The sequence below is a fragment of the Olea europaea genome, chromosome 10 (genome assembly GCF_002742605.1).
Source record: "Olea europaea var. sylvestris chromosome 10, O_europaea_v1, whole genome shotgun sequence".
Classification (NCBI taxonomy): domain Eukaryota; kingdom Viridiplantae; phylum Streptophyta; class Magnoliopsida; order Lamiales; family Oleaceae; genus Olea; species Olea europaea.
The window spans coordinates 44,989,637-45,017,271 of NC_036246.1; the positions used below are offsets into that span (position 1 = coordinate 44,989,637).

A 27,635-nucleotide genomic window follows, 5' to 3' on the forward strand; every position below is an offset into this window, starting at 1 on the left:
TTTGACCCAAATAAAATTGAAATTTGCTATGTATCATCTTAGTCCCTAACTTTTCAAAATATTAAAATATAACATATAAAAATTTAATTCTATTTCACGAAAATTTGGGACTTTACAATCTTCCCTCCTTAAAAGATTTTCGTCCTCGAAAATTTACTTTGACTAATTGAAGAGTTCTGGATACTTGGTTCTAAGCTCGTTTTCCTTCTCCCACGTTGATTCATTAAATCCATGATTTCGCCATTGAACCTTCACCAGGGGGACTTCTCTATTTCTGAGTTGATGCATCTTTCTGTCCAAAATCATTGTCGAGATTTCTTCGTATGATAAATCTTTTTGTACGTCCAATGTCGGATAGCTTACCACATGATTGGGATCATGAATATATTTTCTGAGCATCGATACATGGAACACGTTATGCACTGCCGCAAGTTCAGGGGGTAAGGCAAGTCGGTAAGCCACAATATCAATCCTTTCAAAGATCTCGAAAGGTCCAATAAATCGCGGTCTCAATTTTCCCTTCTTGCCAAATCTCAATACACCCTTCATGGGTGCTACTTTAAGGAAAACTTTGTCACCCACACTAAATTCCAAATCCTTTCTCCTACTATCCGCATAACTTTTTTGTCGATCTTGTGTTGTCTTTATTCTGGCTCTAATCTTGTCAACTGCCTCAACTGTTCGTTCGATGATTTCAGGACCCAAAATTCTATTCTCTCCGACCTCATCCCAATGGAGTTCCTACCATAAAGAGCTTCATATGGGACCATACCTACAGTGGCCTGGAAGCTATTGTTGTAAGCAAACTCTACTAAAGGCAGGTGTGTCTCCCAACTACCTCCAAGATCCAAAACACATGCCCTCAACATATCTTCTAGAGTTTGGATAGTTCTTTCTGATTGTCCATCCATTTGAGGATGATAAGCAGTGCTAAACTTCAATTTCGTCCCCATGGCTGTCTGCAAACTTTTCCAAAATTTAGACGTGAACCTCGGATCTCTATCTGAAATGATAGTGACTGGAACTCCATGCAATCTGACTATCTCTTTGATGTATAGCTATGCAAACTGTTCCATGTTGAAGTTTACCTTGATTGGTAGAAAATGGGCCGACTTCGTCAAACGATCAACCACTACCCAGATAGCATTGTGACCTTTTGCTGTCCTTAGGAGGCCTACCACCAAGTCCATCGTTATGTGTTCCCACTTCCATTCTGGAATATCCAACGGTTTCAGTAGTCCTGATGGTCTTTGGTGTTCTGCCTTGACCTGCTGACAGATAATACATTTCTCAATGAACTGACCAATTCCTCTCTTCATATTTCTCCAAAAAATGTATCTTGGAGATCTCGATACATTTTCGTACCACCTGGATGTGCTGAATACGGGGCAGCGTGAGCCTCTTCCAGTATCTCATTTCTTATACTTTCATCTTTAGGTACACATAACCTTCCTTTGAAAGTCAGCGCGTTATCTACAGACATTTCAAATCCCATACGTTTGTTTGTGCCAACCTCATCCTTTATCTTCTGTAGAAATGGATCCTTATTTTGTGCCTCCTTGATTTGATCCCGAAGAGTAGGTCGAATCATAAACGCTCTTACTCTTGCTGTAGTTTGAGTCGGTGGTGTGATAACTTCCAATCTCAATTTCTTAAAGTCCCTTATCAAGTGTTTCTGCACTGTGGATAGAATTGTTAATTGTGATCCTGTCTTTCTGCTTAGGGCATCTGCAACTACGTTAGCCTTACCCGGATGGTAATGAATCGTGCAATCGTAATCTTTCAGTAGTTCCAACCATCTTCTCTATCTCATATTCAGTTCCTTCTGTGTGAAGAAGTATTTAAGACTCTTGTGGTCTGTATAAATTTCACACTTCCCACCATGGAGATAATGACCCCATATCTTTAAGGTGTGAACTACCATTGCAAGCTCCAAGTCGTGTGTTGGATAGTTTTGTTCATACTGCTTCAACTGTCTCGAGGCATAAGCAACCACTTTTCCATGTTGCATCAGTACACAACCCAAACCCTACTTGGAGGCATCGCTATAGATCACAAATCCCTCTGAACCTTCAGGTATCGTCAATACAGGAGCCGAGACTAGCCTCTGCTTGAGTTCTTGAAAACATTTTTCACATTTTTCCGTCCACTGAAACTTCACACCCTTTCTTGTTAACTGAGTCATTGGTCCTGCTATTTTTGAGAAACCTTCAATGAATCTTCTGTAATAGCCAGCCAACCCCAAGAAACTGTGAACTTCACCCACACTGGTCGGCCTTGGCCAATTTGTTACTGCTTCCACTTTAGCAGGATCTACTTTGATTCCTTGGGCGATAACCACGTGACCAAGGAAACCTACGCGATCAAGCCAAAATTCACACTTCTTGAATTTAGCATATAATTTATCCTTCCTCAAAGTCTCAAGTACTACTCGGAGTTGTTCCTCATGCTGCTTTTTATCTTTGGAGTACACGAGTATGTTGTCAATAAATACTATGACAAATTGATCTAGGTATTGATGGAATACTCTGTTCATGAGACCCATAAATACAGTTGGAGCATTGGTAAAACCAAAAGGCATGACAGTGAATTCATAATGTCCATAACGAGTTCTGAAAGCAGATTTTGGTATATCGCTTGCCCTGATTTTCAGTTGATGATACCCTGACCTCAAGTCGATCTTTGAAAACACTGAAGAACCCCTTAACTGGTCAAACAAATCTTCTATTCACGGTAGCGGGTACTTATTTTTTATGGTCAGATGGTTCAATTCCCAGTAGTCGATGCACATCCTCATATTCCCATCCGTCTTCTTGACAAAAAGTACAGGCGCTCCCCAAGGAGATACACTTGGTCGAATAAAACCTTTCTCCAATAAATCCTCTAATTGCAACTTCAATTCTTGAAGTTCTTTCGGTGCCATTCGGTATGGGGCCTTAGATACTGGTGCTGCTCCAGGAACCAAATCAATTGTAAATTCCACCTGCCTATCTGATGCAATGCCTGGCAATTCTTCTAGGAATACGTCTGCAAAGTCTCGCACGATGTTAATATCGTTAACAGTCATTTCTGTATGTTGAGAACCGATGATGTTAACTAAGAATCCCTGGCATAACTCCTTTCTCAACATCTTCTCCGCTTGTAAAGCCAATACAAGGCGAGGTGGAGACTTGAACTTTGCTCCAAAGAAACGGAACCCTTCCTCTCCTGGTCTATGAAATAGCACTTTTTTTTTCGTGACATAGAATGGTTGCATGATTAAGTCATAACCAATCCATGCCTAAAATAACATCGAAATCTTTCATTTCCAAGAGGTATAAGTCTGCTTCCAATATTTTTCCATCAATCTCTAACTTCATAGATTTAGTCATCTGGTTCGTGTAAAGAGTTTTTCCTGACGGGATGCTAATCTCTAATTCATTATTCATTCTAACACATGCAAAGTTGGACCTAGCGACGAAGGATGCAGATATAAAAGAATTGGTAGCCCCAGAATCAAAAAGTACGTAAACAGGGACATTGGATAATAACACAATACCTATTTTTTTGTAATTATAGTGTTAGACTAGCAACTAAAGGACAGAGATGAAACGACATTTAGTCCTAGGTAAAAAGAACATAGGCAGGTATGTTAAAATAAATATTAATAAATACCTGCTATCATATTCAAATCCTGCTCCGCCTCATGCTGATTCAGTGCGAAAACTCGGGCCTTTCCTTTTGGGTTCTTATCTTGGTCATCATCTTTCTTTCGTGGAGGCTCTGTACAGTGTAAAGCAATATGTCCCGGCTTACCGCACCAAAAACACATGTTCTTTCCGAAAAAGCATTCACCTCGATGAAATTTATTACTCTTAGGACAAGGTGTAACACTTTCACTCGTCCTACCGATATGAACTCCTTTGTTTGGTCTTTTATTCTGCCAGATACGTTTGTTCTTACTCTGATCACTCCACTTTCTTTTCCCCAACGATTCCTTGCTTTGCTAGGTATATTGTTCAAATGTAGTCCTTCGATATGAAATAGCATGAACCCTCTCCAACATTTCACAATATGAAGTGAAACGATGGGACATAATGATCATGCCAATCTCTAGTCGCAGTCCATTCTCGAACCTTCTAATCTTCTTAACTTCAGTATCCACCAAGTGCGGGGCATATCTTGAGAGCTGTTCAAACTACCTCTCGTAATCAGTAAGTGACATGTTTCCCTGTCTGAGTTGCAGAAACTCGGATTCTTTGAAGTCTCTTAAAGCCTGTGGGAAATATTTTGCCATCACCTCATCCTTAAATTGCTCCCAAGTCAAGTTACGTTGTTGCTCTTCTGTTCTAGTGCATGAGATAGATTCCCACCAGTGACCGGCCACTTCAACTAGCAGGAATTCTGCGCATAGCACCTTCTGTGCATCCGTGCAAGCAATGTGTCGAAATATGGGCTCCAGACCTCTAATCCACTCCTCAACAGCTAGTGGGTCGAAACCACCGTCGAAAGTCGAAGGCTTGTACCTACGAAACTGCTCAACCACTGAGACGGCTCCAAGGACAAATGGAGATGCATTTTGTTGTGGCGGTGCATTCTGTAATGGTGGTGCTTGGCTCTGTCTGCTCAATTCTTGTGCCGCTCGTAGTAGTTCAAGTACCAAATTCGTGTGGGTAGGTGGTGGTGCCATTTCCTAAAGGAATTTAATAGTAAGTCATCCATTATATACTAGTTCTAAGCCTAACATATTATGCTTAAGTTTTGTAAGGTGATATAGCGTATTTCATGCTCGAGTATCAAGCTTTACATGATATATAAAATGTCATAAGGAAGAGTTGTTCATGTTATGAAACTTAAAAGTAGGCAATACTGGATGTAAAGTTACACTTAAAAATTGGAATTTAATACTTCATTTTCTCACCAATTACATACCTCAGGGGTGTCGGAGGGTGGCCGATTGGTGGTCGTGTGCCGATAATCCTTTCATCTTATACTTGCTTTAAGAAAATGGGTAATTTACATATAACCACGTTTAACTTAATAATTTTCAGCACGAATCCTATTCATGTACATACAAAAAAGTTGTATATAAATTTCTATGGAATTTCGCGCATGGTCAATGGAAACATCCTTAAGAATACAACTTTAATTCATCATCATTCTTTTTCTTTTTTTTGGACTGTTCACATCACCAGAGTTACTGTTTATGCATGAACAGTACACGGGCGAACTGTTCACGTGTGAACAGATTTATTTTATTTTAATTTAAATAATGGAAAATTGTTATTTCATCAACCATAAAATAATTCTTTCGGAAGCATGTACACGGTACTCTAACAGGCTTTAAACATAATGATCACATTGTTCACAGCACAACAAAATACAACATGACATTATGGTAATGTTTGACTTTTAAACATGAGAATTTGTTAATACATATACATACACACGCCATTTACTGTCCACCTAAAAACAAGTTTTTTTTTTTAAACTGTTTACGTGTGAACAATACACATGGGGTACTTGTGTCGTGAATAGTCACAGTGACCCTCTATATTTATTTATTTATTATTATTTTCGCATAAAATAAAAATGAGTCTACAGGAAAATAAATCTACGCTTTGATACCAAACTATAGCGACCCGATTTTATTTTTTTTACTTTATAAAAATCAAATAAATTTTTTTTAAAAACTTAAATCACTACCAGATGTTTCTTTAAAAAAAATAAATGGGTTTATAATGATGTTATCCCTTGTCAATAACCTAAAGAAATCTTAACATGTGAAATAAAAATCATGTTATGATGAACTTTGAAGAAAAATATATAAGGGGTTCCATTTTAGCAAGAAATATGCGTAAATGTTATTAAGCAATTTTCCTTACTGTCGTTAAAATAATGGTAATAAGCATACTTCATTCTCTTTTCCTCCAGTAAGTGAAACATGGCCTCAACTCCCCTAATCTAACGTCATTATAGGGTCTTCATTAATTTGTCATGCATGGATATATCCATAAATCAATTTGAAAGGCAGCAGTAGCACCCTAATCATTAAAATTAATACAAATCAAGGTGACATTATCATAAGTGTTCACAGAAAATAACGGATGGCTAGCAAGATGAATTGGACTATTATTAGTGGCTGGTGAAAATGAGTAATTTCCCCACATTCTTGCTGATTCGAGATTTCGGACATGCATATGTTACATTCTATCCATAATTAATTACATGTAAAAATTTGTTACCACTAATGAAAAATAGCAGTAAAGGGAAACCAAACAATTTAATTCAAATATTTAATTAAAAATGCACAGTAAATTTAATTATAAATAAATTTCCATGACAACTAGATTAAAATAAATGAGGTTACGTGCTAGATTTTAGATCTTTGTTCCTTAGACGAGACACGACCACACCATCAAACCGTCGCACTCCAACACGACCCGTACTAACCTGTAAGGTAGGGAAAAAGGGGTGAGTATGGGGAATACTCAGTAGGATACAAATATTCGTACAATCCCGAATAACATTTATCATTCATATATCAAAATAAATCATACCGTCATATCATATATTTAACCGGTAAGAGCTCAATCATATCATATCATTTGTACCAGATGGCCATATATGTCATATCATATCATTTCATATCATTAACGAAAATATTTATCAATATGAAATAACAAAAATTAAACGGGACAACCATTTGCACGTCGTATCCTACCTTAACCTTCAAATGCGTTTCAACCCAAAGAAAAATGTTGAGATATGAAGAATGCTCTATAAATTTTACTGCAAAGTCTTTCTTGTTTGAGTGAAATAAAAATATAGAAGAAAATGATTAATAAATATAGGATGGGGAAGTTATTAATTGTTGAAGTGAAGAAACCGTATGAACGTGAGATAAATGAAGGAATGTGGAAAATCTTTCATTTTAGTTGGGTAGTGGGGAAAATGTAGTAGGTATGTGGAAGTTTCTTAGAGGTGGCTAATTTGAGCGGGAGAGAGAAAAACTCAAATGAAAAGTAACGTGTGAAAATATAATATATATATATATATATATATAACTTCTTTTTTATTATTATTATTCAATTAGTACCACTACACGTGCCCCCATAATTTATAGATTCATTAATTTAACTTTATTAAAACCATTTAGCACCATATCTTTTGACCTCGATAATTTGGACTTCACTTAACCAAATCAACTTTTTCTCGAGTCTAATATGCGTCACTAATTTCAATCTATCCAACAAACCCAATATTCATATACTTATCGTTGCTTGGTCAAAATCTAATTATTTGACCCAAATAAAATTGAAATTTGCTAAGTATCATCTTAGTCCCTAACTTTTCAAAATATTAAAATATAACATATAAAAATTTAATTCTATTTCATGAAAATTTGGGACTTTACAACCTCTAGGCCCCTAAACTATGTCCACTCAGATTTATGGGGACCGAAAAGTCATCCTACATTTGGAGGGAATAAGTACTTTCTTTCTATAGTTGACGACTACTCTAAAAAATTTTGGACCTATCCATTGGAATCTAAATCTGAGACTTTTCAAAAATTCCGATCTTGGTTGAAGATGGTGGAAAATCAACTTGATAAGAAGTTAAAGACTCTAAGAACTGACAATGGATTAGAATTTTGCAATGCTGAGTTTGATAACTTCTGTAAGCAAAAAGGAATTGTAAGACACAGAACCGTTAAGTACACACCACAACAAAATGGGGTCGCGTAAAGAATGAATAGAACTCTAATGAACAAAGTAAGATGTATGCTAATCAGTTCTGGATTAGCGAAAGGTTTTTGGGCGGAGGCTGTATCTATAGCTGCTTATCTTATAAATCGATTTCCATGTAGTTCTGTTGGATTTAAAGCTCCACAGGAACTTTGGACGGGAAGACCCCCAAACCTTTATCATATTAGGGTGTTTGGATGTGCGGCATATGCACATCAAATTGAAGGAAAATTGGACCCTAGAGTTACTAAGTATGTGATGCTTGGGTACCCAGAAGGTGTTAAGGGGTACCGATTGTGGGTGTTAGGCGTTCAAGGCATTAAAATCATTAATAGTAGAAATGTGGTTTTCAATGAATCCGAAATGCCATGCCTAAAGAACAAAACTGATAATACGAAAGAGCAAATCAACGAGACTACTTCACGGAATGAGGTGAAGCTAACAAGGGTAAATCCCACTCAACATGAAAATATTGATGAGGGTGTTCAACAATCTGATGAAAATGTTGTTGACACGGATGAAGGTGAAGTAGGTCCGAGTGAAGTAGAAACTGAAATTGAAAATCCAAATGTTCCACTATTGAAACAAGTGCTCAAGATTATCAATTGGTGAGAGATTGGGAAAGAAGGTAAATTAAACCAAATCCAAGATATGAAATAAATAATTTGACCGACTTTACCCTTATCTCAGGTGAATCTTTAGAGTATTCAGAACCTTCATCATATAAAGAGGCTATGAATAGCTCTAACTCTAAAAATTGGAAAGATGCAATGAAAGAAGAAATGAAATCTTTACTTGAAAACAACACGTGGGAATTAGTAAAGAAACCCAAAAATCAAAGAGTTGTTCAATGTAAATGGATTTTCAAACTAAAAGAAGGGATTGTGTCATCTGACCCTTTGAGATATAAAGCGAGGCTAGTAGCCAAAGGATTTACTCAAAAAGAGGGTGTTGACTACAATGAGATCTTCTCACCGGTTGTCAAATATAAGACCATAAGGTTGGTGCTTGCACTAGTTGTTCAATTCAATTGGGAACTCGAACAATTAGATGTCAAGACGGCCTTCTTACAGGGTGAATTAGATGAGGAGATCTATATGAATCAACCTCAAGGGTTTGAGGTGAAGGAGAAGGGAGATTATGTGTGCAAGTTGCAAAAATCATTGTATGGGCTCAAACAAAGTCCAAGGCAATTGTACATTAGGTTTGACACATATGTGTTGAAGACTGGTTTCAAAATAAGTGAATATGATCACTGCTTATACTATAATAACACTAGAGTTGGTAGTGAAGTTTATTTACTTCTATATGTTGATGACATGCTATTCGCCAGCTCTAGTAAGTCTGAAATTTTGAGACTTAAAGGGCTTCTAAAATCAGAATTTGATATGAAGGACTTGGGAAACGCCAAGAAAATTTTGGGAATGGTTATTAACAGAAATAGGCAAGATAACATTTTAACTATAACACAGGGTGCTTATTTGAACAAAGTTGTAACTAAGTTTGGCATGAAAGAAGCTAAGAAAGTTAATGTACCTCTTGCAGCCCATATGAATTTATCATCATCTTAGTCTCCTAAAACTGAAAGTGAAATGGAAGAAATGAAAAATATCCCATATGCTAATGTCATAGGATCAGTCATGTTTTCTATGATTACTACTAGGCCGGATTTGGCTTATGCTATAAGTTTCTTAAGTAGATTCATGTCTAATACGGGGGAACCTCATTGGGCGGGGTTAAAGTGGCTTTTAAGATACATTGCCGGGACATTAGATGTGGGATCGATGTTTGAAAGAAGATTTGAACAGCTCATTTTAAAGGGGTATGTAGACTCCGACTTTGCCAGTGATAAAGATTAAAGAAAGTCTACTACCGTCTATTTCTTCACACTAGGTGATAATTGCATCACATGGAAGTCACAACTTCAATCTATTGTCACATTATCCAGCACGAAGGCTGAATATGTGGCAATAACCGAATCTATAAAATAATGCATTTGGTTAAAAGGAATTTTGGGGGAGTTGAATTTTTTGCAAGTATCACCCGTTATTATCACTGATAATCAAAGTGCTTTACTTTTATGTAAAAATCCAGTTTATCATGAGAGATCTAAACACATTGAGGTGAAATATCATTTCATACATGAAAAAATTGCTTGTGGTAATGTTATACTTGAAAAAATTCACACCAATGTGAACCTATTTGATATGGGAGCCAAAATTCTAAATGTAGGTAAATTTAAGACTTGTTTATCTTTACTACATATTGATACGGGTTAATTTCTTTTGCAGGTACTAAGGGCGATGATGTAGGGCAAAAACATAACCGTCACATGCATTGTAGCAACTAGAGAGAACTAGGGGTTTGTGAAAATAAGGTGAAGATTGTGAAATGTTTTTCAAAACCCATTACTCACGTTTTTAAAAGTGACAAAAATTATTTTCTCCATTTATTGGCCACATGGCAACTTTCCATTGGCAACATATATTTCACAAGGATGTGTGTTTGTTTGAAAACATTATGGGCCATTGATCAAAATGGAGGGCTGAGATTAGCTTAACTTTTCTTTCATTTAATTGATATGGACGGCAGGAGAGAGAGAGAGTAATACGACTTTCACCTTCTCTTCATTTTACTTCAAGAAATGGCAGACTTCTCTCTTCTATCATTTTGGCGATTTTCTTCTCTTTGGTGGGGTATATTTACTTTTCGGCCATATTTTTGGTATAGTGTTCTGAGCTGGTGATCTGGTGGTTATTTTACTAATGGCTTGGTCGAACTGGGTGAACAATTTGTGCACTTTTGTTGGGATTTTTCACCCAACGTGCAATTTTAATCACCAATACGCAGCAACAGCAGGAATAAAAACCATCCAGAAAATTAAAGAACGCACAAATTGTTCACCCAGTTCGACCAAGACCAATCTAGGGGGCTCAGAGGCAAAACAACTCAAGCCCGTCACTATGCAAAGAACCTCCTAAGAGAGAACATGAGATTGTTTTACAAGAATCAGATTTACATCAAGAAAAATCAGATCATCGGCTTTACAAATAGCCTCACAATATTAGCCCTAATCGACCCTGACCTGGACTCTAATGTAGTATCAATTTACAGTCTAAAAATCTGACCAAACAGATCAAAGAACCCGCTGCCGAAAAAAACACAAAGTTCCGGCCAGCCACCAGTAAAATAACCACCAGATCACTAGCTCAGAACACTGTCCTTACTAACAAAAATATGGCCGAAAAGTAAATATAATCAGATCTGGGATTTCCCCCACCAAAGAGAATAAAATCGCCAAAATGAGAGAAGAGAGAAGTCTGCCATTTCTTGAAGTAAAATGAAGAGAAAGTGAAAGTCATATTACGCTCTCTCCTACCGTCCATATCAATTAAATGAAAGAAAAGTTAAGCTAATTTCAGCCCTCCATTTTGATCAATGATCCATAATGTTTTCAAATAAACACACATCCTTGTGAAATATAAGTTGCCAATGGAAAGTTGTCATGTGGCCAATAAATGAAGAAAATAATTTTTGTCACTTTTAAAAACGTGAGTAATGGGTTTTGAAAAACATTTCATAGTAGGGATTAAGGTTTGATTCGTAACAAGAGATGCACAGACTTGAATGATTATTATTCAATGTGCAGATAGCAGCAGGAAAAGATATATAGCTGAAGAAATAGAGAAATACGGAAAGGGAAGCATTACTGCTCAGATTTTCACATTCAATGAGCTGTCCGTTGCAACTCAAAACTTCAATCCCAAAAATTTGATAGGCGAAGGCGGGTTTGGGAGGGTATATAAAGGCCACATTGAAACAAATGATATAGTAAGTTCTCCTCCTTTAGCAGATGATTAGTCTCCCTTTCTTAGAAAAAACAATTTCAGCCCTGTTTCTTTTTCTCTTGTGGGTTATTTTACGCAGGATGTTGCAGTCAAGAAACTTGACAGGAATGGTTTCCATGGAAATAGAGAATTCATCATGGAAATTTTGATACTGAGTCTTCTTCATCACCCTAATCTTGTTAAATTAGTAGGATATTGTGCTGATGGAGAGCAGAGAGTTTTAGCCCTTGTTTGATTCTCATTTTAAGTGAAATAATACATTTTGAAATAATGATTGATAGAGAATGTGTGGTTAAAAATTAAGGAAAAATTTTGAATTTACGTGTAATATTATTTTATTGAAAAATGTGTGGTTGAAAATGAGTTTTAAAAAAATAAATTTTTGAAAGAATGAGAATCAAACAAGAGTTTAGTCTACGAGCATATGCACAATGGTTCACTGGAGGATCACCTCCTAGGTATGCGAGAGAGACTTCAGTTTGTTAGTTATGTGTAGTACATAGATTTCATATGATTGAGTAAAAATTTTCTGGCATGCTTCTTGGAAGAGTATCATCTGAGAGTCCTGGCCAAAGTGTAAAGAAAGTATACGAGCTTTTCTGAACTCGTACGCCTTGTCAGCCGTGGACGAACGTGTTTGGTGCAAACACTTAACATTAATGTCAAAACTGTTATGAGTTCACTTCAAATCCGTATTTTTGCTTTCAACACTACCTGTACAAGAGATAATTTTTATCTTATTTTCCTCTTTAACTGTATTCAATGCAGTCTAATTCAGTATACCAAACATCCCATAAATGTTCTATATTGTTAGTAGTAAGTGTGATGAGACTAACTTTGCTTTTCAGATATTAGTCCGAACCAAAAGCCTCTTGATTGGAATGGAAGGATGAAAATTGCGGAAGGAGTAGCAAGAGGACTAGAATACTTGCACGAAAAAGCTAATCCTCCGATGATTTACCGAGATCTTAAACCCTCAAAAATACTTTTAGACGAAAGCTTCAATGCAAAACTTTCTGATTTTGGCTTTGCCAAGCTAGGTCCTACTGGTGGCAAAACCCATGTTTCTTACCCCGTCATCGGAACCTATGGCTACTGTGCACCGGAGTATGCAGCCACAGGTCAGTTGAGTACAATGTCTGATATATACAGTTTTGGCGTCGTGTTATTGGAGATAATCACGGGTCGGAGAATCATTGACAATTCAAGACCAAGTGAGGAGCAAAACTTAATTGCTTGGGTAATTGATCCTCTTCTTTTTCAGAACATTAATTTTTAATGTGTGAAGACTTGCTAATGTCATTGTATCCCAAAAAAAAAAAAAAAAAAAAAAAATTAGAGAAAAAAGGGAACTTTTCTTACTCGAGTTATAAATGATAACGCTTCCGAGCAACTTAACATTTTAAATGATATGGTTCAATAAAGCAAAACTTTCAATGAAGTTCTCGTTCCATCTTTACTATGATAAAACCTTATATTGATGTTTATCGTGAAATGGTAGGCACAACCTTTGTTCAAAGACAAGAAAAAATTCCATCTAATAGCAGATCCATTACTCGAAGAAGACTACCCCGTAAAGGCACTCTACCAAGTTCTTGCAGTTGCAGCTATGTGTTTGCAAGAAGAAGCAACTAAACGACCTTTGATCACTGATGTAGTAGCAGCTCTTGAGTATCTCTCAATGAACAAGAGTTGAGAGGAATCTGAAGAAGACGACAATGATGATGAAGGGGACGAGAACGATAATGAAAAAGAAGAGGATAATAATGAAGAAGAAGAATCTGTAAATTTGAACGTGAGACTCTATGCTAGAAATAGTCTTTTTGTAGCTCTTCAAAATTTCAAAGATACATAAAGAGCGATCATTATTGCTTCCGGACTTAATTTGACTATATTAGAATTCATAAAGAGACAAAAATACTCTTTAACACCAAACTACAAATAAACAATAAATTAAGAAACTGATATACTCTCATGACATGTTGACAGACACACAATTCATAGACACGCCTTTTTTTGTCACACACATACAATCTGTTTGGGAGTGATTTGTTGGTCTAAAAAATTAATTTTTTTTATCGTTATTTAACTATTATAGTCGTCATATTTGACTTCCTTTTTTATAGGTGGACCTCACTTTTTTCCTAATGGTCAAAAAATTAATTCTCAAAATCACTCCCACACAGGCTGATATAATTTCAATAAAAAAAAAATTTTAAATGAAGGGATTAATCAAATTAAAAAACCTGACTCGTTAAAAATTAAAACTTGATGGTGGTACTTCAAAAATTTCAAGAAACATTTAAAAATCAAAGTGGGCCAACAACGTCAAGAAGAGCCGCTATAGCTTTCTCGATAGTAACGTTAACCCATGTGCATATCAGCGCTCTTTTCAAGATTCAGGTATCCTCATCTTCATGATCTTCATTGTGAGGTTTCTGTGAAAGAAATTGACCCCAAAACTAGGCAATTTGCTGGTACATTTCTAACTCGATCTCTGTAAATTTTCTTTATGGGGTTTTCTTTTATTTTCTTGTTTTCTTAAATGTCAACCACTCTTGTGCTATCCATCTGTTTTTCGAATAATGTTTTGTTATCTAGTTATGTTCATTCTTGATGTTTTTATTCAATTTTTTCCCCCTTATGATTAGAATCTTGTTGATTTGATCTTATGTGTGCAATAAGTTGAGGGGAAAAGCTCGTTTTATGAATTAAAGAATGGTTTTTCTTTTTTCTTTTTCACTAAATTAAATTTTCAATAAGGAAATTGTCCATCTGACAGTTGAATTAAAACATTGGAGCAGGATTAGGTAACTGTGTTTTAATGAAATTTGTTCAACCGAAATCATTCATTGCTGCTGGGAACATCAACCAGTTCATTCTAGTTATTATACAAGTTGCTGGGATTCTTAATTGCCTTAATGAGCATTTAAGCTTAAAACATTTATTTGTAGTTAGTTTTGGTTGTTTCGTTGGGGTCATTTGCCCAATAACCCATGAATTGCTGGTATTGGAGAATTTTCTTTTCCTGTTTTTAATTCGAGTGTAAGAAAATGACTTGAACTAAGTAAGAGGGGGATGTATCTTTGTTTGTCAAGGGGATTGAATCCTCTGCCAAAACTAAGTTGAGAACGTCCCTTTTGCCACACCGATGAACCACGATTCCTTTCTATATCTCACAATTTCCCAGTGGTTGCTTGCGAGGTATTGTTGTAGAGAAGGGGGTTCGTGGGAGGGGAGAGGGATCTTTGTGTTAAAATGTAGAGGTCTTCAGAATGCAAGACCTTGGATAGGATTGGATAATATTAAGAGATAAAATGAAGTAAAAATTCTGTTCATTTGTACTGTCCTTGACCCCTGTACAGCCTTGCATACCAAACAGGCACTTACTGGATGTTCATATGGCCTCCATCTTTCAGTTTTATGCATTCTGGAACTGTAAATTGTGCAACTCCCATTCTTCTGAATATGCCATGACTGTCACTAACGGAAACTTAGATTTACTCTTGAATGGAGTAAAACAAAAGTATAAGTTATTAGCTCTTTTTTCCTAAAGGCGACATTTTAACATTCCTTGTCCTGGCATGAAGATTGTTAAGTTTTACCTTCTCAGATCTTGGAAGCATTGCAACGCACTATGAGTTTTTTATTTTGTGTTCCAGACAGTGTATATTGTTAATACTTATTTTTAAGTTGCTATATAGCTTGAATGTTCTCCCACACTCTCCACCCCACACAAAAGAAAAAAGAATAAAAGGAAAAGATCACTGTTTTAGTGACTTCTGTCGCTGCTTGGTTGATTCATTCTCTAGTATATCATAACCTGCTGGTACTTGACCGCTTTTGAGAAATTTGATGAAATTTAGACTCTAAATTTGGAAACGAAAGTGATCACTATTGATGAACACATCAGTTTTATCTGCTTGCTTGATTTGAAAATTAACTGTTTGGTGCTACTTCGATAAGCGATATTGAATTGATTAGACAATTTGATTTTGCTAAAAAGATAACTCGAGGTTCTTTCTTAGAAGGATTCTTCTCGGATTTTACGTGAAGACCGATAAAACTATGGTTCAGACACTAGAAGCTATCAAGGGTGGTGGAGGATCCATTAAAGTTGGAAGCACCGGGACAATCAGTGTCCTGATGTCAAGGGAATTAGAATCTAGTAATTCTGCTTCTCAAACGCCTGATACAAGTAGAAATGATTCTTTTCCAGCTTCTGTCACGTCCCCAGCTGATGAAACTTCTTCTAGAAGACTGAAATCTAAAACACCAGTGAATGAAGCAAGTAGCAGTGGCACGAGCAGTGCTAATCATAAAGTCCCGGAAACTACGACGAGGAAAAAACATTACATGGGAAAAACTCATCAAATTCCGATGCTCAAAGCTGATAATATCTCAATAGACGGAACTCCTATTAGACCAAAACCCGCAAGAAAGGGGTCTGCCATGGTAGAAATTGTCGACATAAAATGTGGAAATCCAGACAGGACATGGACAAGCCCTATTACAAATCGTCTTAAAAAGCTAAGTTTCTCGAAATTGTCCGAGAACAATGCCTAAATTTGCAGCCTCTTAAGATCAGACTTCAGATTCCTGTAAGTGATTCCGGAAAATTGACTTGGCCGATTGCTTTCTGCTACTTCTACCATGGAACACATGCTTGGTATGAGCCTGGTGCTTCCTCGTTTCTTCTTTTTCGAAACTCCAACCGCTGACCCGATCTTTGGTCCTATTAACTCACTAGACGAAGCTGAGTCAATAACCTGACAATGACTCTTGCTGGAGCTATTCCGACAACCTAATTCAAGCTGGTTAAAGTACTCGATTTCTTGCATTATAAGGGATCCAACAGTGCCTCTGGTTCCTATGGCAACAGGTTTACATTTTGCAGCCATTTTCTCGGGAACTGCTAAGCCAATGGCATCGTGCTTATGCAGAGTTTTTTGTAGAGGTTGAAGGGAGGTGGTTGTGTGATGGGACATCGTTGTTAGATCCTTAGACCTTGTTCTTTTACATGAATTCTTACCTTATATTAATGTGGAGATTGGGTGTGGTCACTGGATTCATGTGCATTCAGTTAAAACAATTTAATTTGCTTTTATTTAGTCCATCTTCTAAGTACTTGTGCATTCACTTTATTTTTGTATTAATTCTTGGTTGATCATTATTATTTTTGAATTATCTAAGCTAACATCACATAATGTGGCCTATTTGGAGCTAGTAGGCGATTTAAGGACCAGAAGGTTCTTTTCTCTCTTTCAATGGCAAAAGAGTGTAAATGGTGGCTTTATATATATATATATATATATATGGGAGCATTCCTCCAACATATGGATTTGACAAATAATCGTGACCTTTAGATTAAGCAAATCCAACGGTCAGTATGCATTTCACTAGGATCATGGGAGAGTTAGTTATAATCACTTGAGATTCATGAGATACTAACCGTTAGATTTGCTTTATCTAAAAGTCACAATTATTTGTTAAAAATACTTGTGAAATTCATGTGTAGGAATAACGCTTCTCATGTATATAGGTGAAGCAACTTGAGCGTCTGTACCGGCTCTTGTAATGTACAATGTTAGATAGCAAATTTTTCATTAATTATGATGTTTAATAATGAATACTCAATTCATTATGGGTTTTTACGAGTTTTCAGACACATAGGTTGTGGATGAAATGCTCTTTTGGTCTTTCAAGGGTGTTCATTGTCCATGTATTCATGGAAACATATGACATTGTTACCCTAAACATGTGAACTCAAATTTGAATGTCATGATCATAGTAAAGGAACTGCACCATTCTCATGACTCAATGAGTGGCTCTAATTTTAAACAATAGATTGGATAATATTAGACATAATTAAAATAAAAATAAAAATACAATATACTTGAAATACGATTTTTTTTTTTCAATATCGTGTATCTAATTACTGTCCAAACATTTATATTTTACGAACTTTTGAGGACCACAGCAAAAATCAACCAGACTTTTCATATATTTTCCATATCAAACTATGGGAGAATAATATCATACTTTTTTCATGAATAAAAATTCCAATTTATATTTTTCTTAGATCCAAATTTATAGGAATGCAGAAAAATCCTTGTTTGGGACCAGTTCTATTCCTTTTATAAAACAGCATATTCATTTGGTACAACAAACCTTTTCCTTGACATCAAAAGTTGTATACAAAATTTTGTTTAGTATCCCAGCAACTACGCTTCTTTGTTAAAATTAAAGTCATTCATTGGCTTGGATGATTGTTATATGCATTGGCCTCACAAGGGGTTGAGACGTGGAGTCTTAAGAAGAAATTATTAACTTTTCAAGTGTCGAAATTTTATACTTGATATGTGAATTAGTATATCTCGAAAAAAATGATAGTCGAAAATATGCAAGTATACCAAATCTTTATTGTTCCGAGATTTATACTAAATCTTTTACTACTTAATTTAACTCGTTCGTATATTTAAATTTTTTTTTTTATTGTGGATAAAGTAGTTTTTAAAATTTAATTTATACGCAGATTAGTACCTAACGGATTCTTTTGGAATATAAATTGATTTAAAAAGAACTGTGTGAGAGAGAGGGAGAAAGCAAATGGCAAAAAGTTGAGTGGGTAGAGAAGCTTGCTCTCCTAATATATCAGAGCCAGGTTTCGATCCTGGGACCTGTGGGTTATGGGCCCACCACGCTTCCGCTGCGCCACTCTGATTTGTTGAAACATGTTTGCAGCCAATTTTATAACAATCTTAAACCCTTGTTTGAGCCCATTTTGGCAAAAGAAAAAATTTTTGAATATTGTATTGATGAAAAATATAAGGAAATTTTTTGAATTTGCGTGTAATATTATTTTATTAAAGAATGTATAATTAAAATGATGTCAAAATACTGTTGAAAAATATATTTTTTTTCAAAAGAATTGAGCTCAAACAAGGGATAAGTCAATAAAATTGAGCACTTATTTGAGAGCCCTTGCATTTTCATTTTTCCTTTTTTTTTTTTTTTTTGTGTTCAGATTTAAGTAAATTTTGAAACGTTATACACAGTGCAAGCGGGTCCCATGCCAGTTGCAATGGTTGACACAAAAAAGGCAACCGTCTTGTTTTTATTTGAAATCTCAAAAATGTTTTGCCGAAGATTGAAAGCAAAAATAAAAAGGCACATAGCTCTTTTTTCAGTCCACTTTAATTGATGGGCAAGGAAACAGTCAACAATTGCTACTAAAGCACGACCCGACCCGACCCGCTTTCACTGTATAACATTCCAAAATTGCTTAAAATCTAAAGAAAATCGCTTCCATACAGAAATTGAGCCCCCATTTGTCCTCCATTACATTCATTTCATTACATTCTATTTTTTCTCTCATATTTTCAATCACACAATCTTCCAAAAAATGATATTACACGTAAATAAAAAAAAAATTCCTTCTTTTTCAACCACTCATTTAAAAAAAAAAAAACACTATTTCATCCATTTTTATTTTAAAAAAATGGGGGCCCAATACATTCCCCCTCAAAACCCAACTATTCTTCTAGAAAATGTTACTAATAATCCTAATTCCTCAGTCCTTGGGTGTCCAAAACCTCGAATAAATTTAGGATGACGCAAAATCACAAGAAAACTTGGAACAAGCTCTGGTTCAAGAGCCACTTGGTTCAAGTTCGACGGAAATAGTGTTGATTCTGAAGGTGCAAGAATTAATGGCTAGGGAGTGTGTTGGTAGGTATTATTCCAAGCATGCTATGGTAGAGAACTAATCACTCACATATTCTTCTGAATTATATGTATTCGGGAGATTAATTTGGAAAACTAGTAGGAACTGTTGGAAATTATGTTGGTGGAATGATACCGAATAGATCTGGCTATAACCATTTGCTTAGAGGATTTCCACGATATGACAGTACCTCCCAATGTGAATACAAATCCACTAGTGGACCTTGAGTCTTTTATATCAGATATCCAATTAACATCACTGTATCCTTCAATGACTGTTGGATATTTGGTATAGTGCAGTTCAAAATTACGAGTATATCTAAGGTACCTCAGTACTCTTATTATTCCTCTCCAGTGATCAGCTCCTGGATTACTACTCAGTTTACTAATTGTGTAAGCTATGTCTGGTCTTGTACAACTCATCAAGTATATCAGACTTCCAATAATTCTCGAGTATTCTACTTGAGAGATACATGTTCAAAGAATAAAGCGTTTCTTGATTCCATTATCGTGTTTTTGTGTATCTCTGGGATTTTAGAATCATACACAAGAAATCGATAAGCACTACTATTATGTGCATAGCCAATGAAGATGCAATCTACAGTTTTTGGGTCTATCTTTACCTTCTTTGGTGTTGGGACAACTACTTTAGCAAGACACCCCTACACTCGTAAGTATTTATAGGAAGACTTTCTTCCTTTCCATAATTCATAAGGAGTCTTTTCCATTTTCTTCCGGGGCACCTTATTTAAAAGGTAATATGCTGATAACACATTTTCCCTCCACATGTTCTGAGGTAATCCAGAACTTACTAGCATTGTATTCATCATTTCCTTTAATGTACGATTTTTACGATCAGCAACACTATTTTATTGTGGTGAGTAAGGTACAGTGATTTCTTATAGGATTCCGTGTTGCGCACAGAATTCAGCAAACGGTGCTTCATACTCACCACCTCGATCGCTTCTCAACACCTTAACTTTCTTATTGAGTTGCATTTCAACTTCATTCTTATAGAGAATAAATTTCTCTATAGCTTCATCCTTACTTTTAAGCAAATACACATAACAATATTTAGTACTATCGTCGACAAAAGTAATGAAATACTTGTTGTCGCCTCTTGTTTGTACAAATTTTAAATCACATATGTCACTGTGAATTAAATCAAGTGGTTTTATGTTTCGTTCGATTGATTTAAATGATGACCTTGTCAATTTTGCCTCAACACAAGTTTCACACTTATGTTTGGAATCAATGTGGAACTCGGGTATACAATTCAAGTTAACTAGTTTACGGAAAGTATCATAGTTAACATGTCATAGTTTACCATGTCATAGATTGAAAGACTCAAGCAAATAAGCAGAAGAGTTTACTTTATTCATTTTTAGTTTAACAACCATTACATTCAATTTGAATATACCGTCGGAAACATAACCTTTTCCGACAAACATTCAACTCCTAGACAAAATAACTTTGTCTGACTCAAATACAGTGCGAAAGTCATACTTATTCAAAAGCGACTTGGACACTAGGTTCTTGCGGATTCCCGACACATACAGCACATTGTTAAGAGTCAGCTCTTTTCCCGAGGTCATCTTCAGAACAACCTTTCCTTGACCCTTGATCACAGAAGTTGTTGAATTTCCAATGAACAACTTCTCTCCATTCTCAATTGCTTTAAATGTAGCAAATAACTCTTTATCAGAGCACACGTGTCTCGTAGCACCGGTGTCAATCCACCATTCTTTTAGGTTTGAATCCGCCATGTTCACTTCAGAAATTACGGCTGCGAGATTGATTTCAGACACATCATGTGCCATATAGTCAACCATATTTGCTTCTTTCTTTCTTCTTCTTTGGCAATCTGCACTCGGAAAACTTGTGGCCTACTTTGTCACAATTGAAGCATTTTCCTTGAAATTTCTTCTTAGAAATTTCACCTTTCGGTCCTAACTTTGTCCCTTTGCCATCGGATGGCCCAAACTTATTTTTGTGGGTCTTACTACTTTGACCATGCTCCAGAACATTGGCTTTAGCTACACCAGGATTGAACCACTTCATTTCGAAACTTTTATTGTCTTCTTCAATTCGAAGTCTAACAATTAGTTCTTCAACGTTCATTTCCTTTCGTTTGTATTTCAGATAATTCTTGAAATTTTTCCACGCGAGGGGCAATTTTTCAATAATTGCAACCATTTGAAAAGTTTCACTCAAACTCATCCCTTTGGCATGAATCTTGTGAAGAATCACTTGGAATTCTTGCACTTGACTGATAACTGTTTTGGAGTCCACCATCTCATAGTCTAGGAACCTGTCGACAATGAACTTTTTAGTTCTGGCATCCTCAGTTTTATATTTCCGGTCCAAAGACTCCCACAACTCCTTAGCAGTTTTCATAGTATTATACACATTGTACAGCGAATCTGCTAAGCTGTTCATAATATAGTTTCGGCACAAGAAGTCCAAATGCTTCCACGCATCAAGTGCACTAACTGCTTGCACATCTCCTTCACCCTCATTGAGTTTTGGAGCAGTCTCAGTCAAGAATCTCGCAAGATTCTGGTGAGATAAAATAGCATTTTCTGCTATCACCTCTTGAAATTCAAGCCATTGAATTTCTTCGATTTTTCTCCATGATTAACCGGTACAGTTGGAGCCATAGTTTGACTCACAACATAACTTGGCAACTTAGTCACAGTCTGTGTCATAACGGAGTTTGGCCCTTAAACCACAATAGAGCCCACAACCTAATTTCCAGTATGAGCAATTTGGATCACATCCATGTTGGTTGGTTCGGTAGCCATTTCTGAAAATGAAATAAATATTAGTTTCTAATAAACAATTTGTTTATTTCAATAAAATAAAACAAACAATTTATTTACTACCAATGTGTATAAAATTTGTTTTAAGTTTGTTGAAAATTATGTTGGTGGAATGATACCGAATTTACGGGTACCGTATATGCATTTTAGATAACGAAATTGCACTTACCATATATGCAATATACCGTATATGCACAGATTGTATACCGAATTTGCACAAACTTGTTTTACGCATACAATAAGATTAAATACCGAGTTTTCTCATACCAGTTTATAATATTAGTTAATTACACAATAAACTAAATTATCATAAACCACAATATATTAATCTAATTTAGAACTAAATTATATTAAGTTATGTAAAATACGTTAATTTAATAAATCTAAACGAGAAAGCTGAAAATTAACAGGAATTTCAGAGAACAAAAAAAATTTAACGACATGCTTATAACTTCATATAAACTTTTAACCTGAGGCGTATGTAAACGCAGTGTCCTTAAAACAGATTCGCCCTCTCACCATACGTGCTTGAGTTTTAATCCGAACGTCTGTTTCCCAGAATATAACGGTATATAGTAGAATCTGAGCGCCGCAGATACTACTCTGACGAATTGATCTAGTATCCGAACAATATCACCACAAGAACAAAACCTTACTGGACAAGAAATGCAGAAAAGAAGAAACTGTGTATGCAGGAATGTAGGTGAGATCTTCGAGTGTGTTAGATTGCTGGAGAATGAACCTTTTTATAGGCAGTAACTGCCCATTAACATTGTAATCATTGGGAGTCCATTGGAGTTACTGCCCATAAACACTATGACCATTGGGAGTCCATTGGAGTTTTTGTAGTTTCAGAAACTCAAAAGTCATTGGAGAAAGCAACAAAAATTGCAAAACGTGAACTCTCCGAAGGGGTGAATTTTGCCTTATTCAGTCCGACATTCGTGTGAGCAAGTCACGCTCGCACTCAAGTTCAACGTCCAAAGGCTATTTCGGTTCGAGATTTGCACCCCTTGCGCGCGCACGTAGAGAGAGTCTCTATGCTACACATGATTATACCATTCCAAAGTGTAGGCATATATAAAGTGGTTCATGCTTTTTTCATTTTCCTATATGGGACAAATGTCACTTTTCTCACATAAATCATCTTTCAATGCCCAACTTTGAGCTCTAATTTCTCATTCATCCGTTAATCAATTTTGACAAGTAAATATATGATTTCGATACTCTAATGGAGGAGAACACAAATTAACTTTGATCTTCCAAATCGGACCAACGGGTCCCACTCAAACTTATGCCAAAAGTGATCCATTTACTCATTTTTTCAACAGGAACTCCTTATGTTACTTTTCCCTTTCAGATGGTCCATTTTGCTCTCCTGCTCTTCCATAGCTCTGGACGAACCTTCGAACAAGCAGAATAGAAGTTAACCATAAAGCCATCTATATCTCTGTCAGAGGCCGAGGAGGTCGGTAGGAGAATTGATCTAAAATGAAGCACTCTGACTATAAGCATTGTAAAAATGATAAGAATATGACTCTAATAGCAGTCCGCCAGAGGAAATGCTTGCTCCTCTACAGGCTGATTTCGACTCGTATAAGTACTCTACAATTTATTTATTTTTATCTCATATGGGTGGCTATTACCTCTTTTTAACAAAACAAGCAGTTGAAGAACGTTAGTCTATGCTAAATCGAAGACCTTAAATATTACTTTATGTTGCTGAGTTAATACTCGCATTTCATATATAGAATTGGGGTTGTGAGAGAACACTATAGAACTTTTCTTGTATCACTTAACGAGCAATGTTATATAAAAGTCTCATTCTTTTCGACTTTTAACTCTAGTCATCATATATCAGATGCAACAAATGATGTACACATCAAAAGTGAGAGAGAATAGTCGCCATTAACAAGAGGAAGTGCTTCACAAGACAGCTCTACATTTTATAATACCAAAAAAAATAAAAATAAAAAATAAAATTATAAATTTAGAATCACTACTTAAAATAAAGCTCAACAAGCTTCTTCAGAGTGTCAAAAACACTAGTGAATGGGTTTAGTGCAACAGGAGCTTTTAGTTCTAGATCAGGAAATTGGTTGGTTAAAGCTTTTTGCATACTAGGCATAGACATCATTGCTGCAAGTTGACTATTCGACATAACCTCACAGTCTTGTGGAGTGTCCTTGATCTTGCTAGGATCATACCCAAAGTTCGCCAGATAAGATTTGTACTTCTCGATGAATTTTGGTCCTGGATTGGGCGTCCTTGAATATATCTGAGATGTTGGTACCAAGAAATATAATTGATTCAAACATTTTTGGAAACAAAGAGTTACTTAAAAAGTAACTTTTACTTTTTTTAAGCTTATCCAAACATGCTTAAGCTCACAATGAATACACAACATGATGATTTCTGGGAAAAGGTGGTTAGCTAACTAAATGCATAATCAAATACTAATCCTCCCTGGAGGGTTTCAGAAAATGTAGAAAACCTCGAACACATAATAAGTAATTAAGAGTCATGCCATAAAATTTGACAGTTTTATGCTGGCTGTCAAGTGCGGAAGTACCTGTATAAAGCTTTTGTCCTTAGCTCCAGAAACAAGGGCGTAATTGTCATAATCAGTTGCAATCACATCATATGGCTCCTTGGGAATGAATGGTAATGTAGGAAATCGCAGGTAACACTTCTCCTTAATCATCTCTTGCTTCTCTAGGTCAGTTTCATTTTTCTCCTTATCGTCCTCAGAAAGGCATTGAACATTTCCTCTTATACCTGTAATATAGCCATCAGGTCCTCCGTGAACACAAAAAGTATCAACCTGGATAGCAGGTGTATCCAGATCAAATGTATATATGCCCTGCAGTTTGGAATAACAAAATACTTTCAGCAACCAGACTAATAATCTGGCTCAGAAGTATAACTGAGAAAGATAAAGATTGCCATTTTATGATGCGTAACATATTCCATACATAAGGGTATCACAGTATATATTCATTGTCTATGACCCCTGTGGATTCATTTGTCATCTTACTTTTATGGATTCGTGCAGCCAGCCACTTCATTTTTCTTTATTTTTTATTTTTTGTAAATAACTCCAACTGTGCGTAGGGGGAGGGCTTGGCAAACCCCTACTTGATAAAGAATAAATACACCATGGAGGTGACATAGAGCCTGACCTCCAAAGTTGGTTTTCATTTTTATATCCTGTGCTATGAAGTACCTGGGTGCAGTGGCAATCTTCCTGACCTTGTCCAGCAAATCCACGTTTAAGTGAGGCTACTTCGAACCATCTTCCAGCGTATCTAACTGGGTCGAAGTTCTTAGCTGTCATACCTCTCATCATCATTCCACTTCCCCCATTATTCGCCTCATCAAAAGGAAGACTTTGCACATTGTTGGTAGGACTTGCGAGCTGGCATATATTGTTGTGAGAAAGATTTGTTGCAACAGCCTGCCCAACAGAACTAGAATTAGTTTAGGAATAATTTATTTAAATTCAGATTGATATTCTTGTTTTTATGTTACTGTTGGTCGCTAGGAGGTCTTTCATATCTTACTGAAAAATATTTAACGAGCCTTCATTACCATGCCAACACGTCCTATAATGAACTAGTTTCTTATGGGAAAGCGAGTTCCACCAAATAATCTGCTTCATTCGCAAGCACTTTAAACCCACCCTGTTCTTGAATGTAGTCTTAACAAGTGGAATAATTGTACTTTACACTTTTTCCCTGGCTGGGATCAAGCTTCACAGTGAATCTATGTGCTTGCTCTTGTTTTTTATATCATTGCTCATGTACTTAAGAGATTAAGGTTTAACTTAGAAGCTTATCCAAGACCACAGAGAAAAACAGTTAGGCTCAAAATTCTACTGTATGTAGCAAGATCGTGCACCAAAAGCTACAAATATGCAATATATATATACAAGAATGATCTCTTAAGCACCGGTGCTTAGCTTATGTTAAGCACCGATGACATGGCACATCATTTAATTGATAAATCATTAAATATATAAAATCTACCATTAACTTATTCACTAATTAAATAGCATGCCATGTCATCGGTGCTTAGGAAATCATTTCCGTATATATATATCCGGACAAACTTACACAGCAATGTTTCGAAAGCATAAAGCAAATACTAACAAGTGGCACAACTTTTCACTGATATACAGAAGATATCAATTTCCATACCTTGTTTTTCCTTGTATAAGAAAGTAAAAGGCGAGCATAGTATATTCAAACGTGTCATTCTGCAATTTAATAATACTGACCAGATTTGTCTGGGAGAGAAAGACTGCTGAAGCTGCAAGACCTGATATTATTTGTTTGATTCCTGACTTAGCCGATATAGGGTGCGTAGAACAGCGATCCGGCATTGCTTTGGCTGGCATTCCCCTAAAAGTAAATGGGAAAGTATGACACGAGTAGATTATACAAGAAGCCCCATATAACAGTACGGAAATGCAATAAATTTTGATCATACACAAACTTTATCATTACCTAAAGACAGTGAAATTAAAATTCCGAAATTTTTGTTTCCCCAATTAGTAAAACTGATTAAAGCAGGCATGTATCTGTGTGCTGGAGTCAAAAACATTTACATAAAATCTGTACCCCTATTGCATGAAGCCACTAAATTTAAAGGTGAAAAGGGGAAACTTAAATGAAAGATGATAAGGGAGATACCTAGGAAATATAACAAATATTCGCATGGTATGGCATAACAGTACATCAAGATTTTCACAGTAAATTTCAGCAAATGTTGCATCCGAACTCAATCAACATCTCCAATTCTATATTTTTTTAAAAATTAAATCAATCATCAATCTACTAAAAAATATGAAAAATAGACATGGCTTCACCTGGAGAAGGGAGGATAATGTGATTGAAGAAGGATAAGCGGTGATTGCGCAACCACAAAATAACTATGACACACCATTCTCTCCCCTTAAGAGTCTTGACCCACAGTTGCAATTCAAAATTTATGGAGAAAAAAGAAGTGTAATAAACTCGAATTCAGTAGAAATACAGACGGGCGAGTGACGAGGGTCAACTGTGATCCTCTTACAATTTGACCCCACAGCGACGTCGTAGGATTTAGGATATTAATGAGCAGGGCTATTTCTATCCACATTTTTTTTTATATTATTTTTTCGAGTGTTTTATTAAATATTGATGTTAATTTAAGCATTATTTATTTTAAATTTTTAAATTTTGAACTTGTATTTTATAATTTAATAGTATAACTCGAAATTTTGAAAATATGTAAAAATAATAATAATAATAACATTAATAAATAATTAAATTGGGCAGTAAACAGGACAAAAAATTGCCCCGACCCCACCCCGTTTAAGGTGGGACGGGGCAGGAGTGCCCAACCCCGAACCCGTCCCGTTGCCATCACTATATCCACATGAATTTTATATATCCATCTCATTTTAAATACATCCCTAACACTAGAAATTCACACAATCCCTAAAATCATATACTCTTTTAAACCAAATG

The 27,635-nt window shown here is 35.9% G+C and overlaps 3 protein-coding genes, 1 non-coding gene and 1 pseudogene across 4 annotated transcripts; 2 read left to right on the top strand and 3 right to left on the bottom strand.

Annotated features, from left to right (window-relative positions):
• Positions 1 to 3,263: 3,263 nt before the first annotated feature.
• LOC111400744 lies at positions 3,264 to 3,811 on the bottom strand. Its single transcript, XM_023028130.1, has 2 exons — positions 3,655 to 3,811; positions 3,264 to 3,538 (listed from the first exon to the last, which is right to left on the bottom strand). Exons 1-2 carry the CDS (start codon positions 3,809 to 3,811, stop codon positions 3,264 to 3,266), a joined length of 432 nt encoding a protein of 143 aa, XP_022883898.1.
• Positions 3,812 to 11,260: 7,449 nt separating this feature from the next.
• Positions 11,261 to 13,459, top strand: LOC111402498 (annotated as a pseudogene).
• A 463-nt stretch (positions 13,460 to 13,922) lies between these two features.
• Positions 13,923 to 16,691, top strand: LOC111402499. The gene is made up of 2 exons (XM_023030860.1): positions 13,923 to 14,052; positions 15,582 to 16,691. The coding sequence occupies exons 1-2, from the start codon at positions 13,947 to 13,949 to the stop codon at positions 16,139 to 16,141; spliced, it is 666 nt and encodes a 221-aa protein (XP_022886628.1). The 5' UTR covers positions 13,923 to 13,946; the 3' UTR covers positions 16,142 to 16,691.
• A 1,536-nt stretch (positions 16,692 to 18,227) lies between these two features.
• On the bottom strand, positions 18,228 to 18,299 carry TRNAM-CAU. The gene has a single exon. It is a non-coding gene; the product is annotated as a tRNA-Met (tRNA).
• A 5,699-nt stretch (positions 18,300 to 23,998) lies between these two features.
• On the bottom strand, positions 23,999 to 27,200 carry LOC111402500 (chloroplastic lipocalin). Its single transcript, XM_023030861.1, has 5 exons — positions 26,993 to 27,200; positions 26,402 to 26,525; positions 25,349 to 25,579; positions 24,695 to 24,985; positions 23,999 to 24,400 (listed from the first exon to the last, which is right to left on the bottom strand). Exons 1-5 carry the CDS (start codon positions 27,067 to 27,069, stop codon positions 24,122 to 24,124), a joined length of 1,002 nt encoding a protein of 333 aa, XP_022886629.1. The 5' UTR covers positions 27,070 to 27,200; the 3' UTR covers positions 23,999 to 24,121.
• Positions 27,201 to 27,635: the final 435 nt, after the last annotated feature.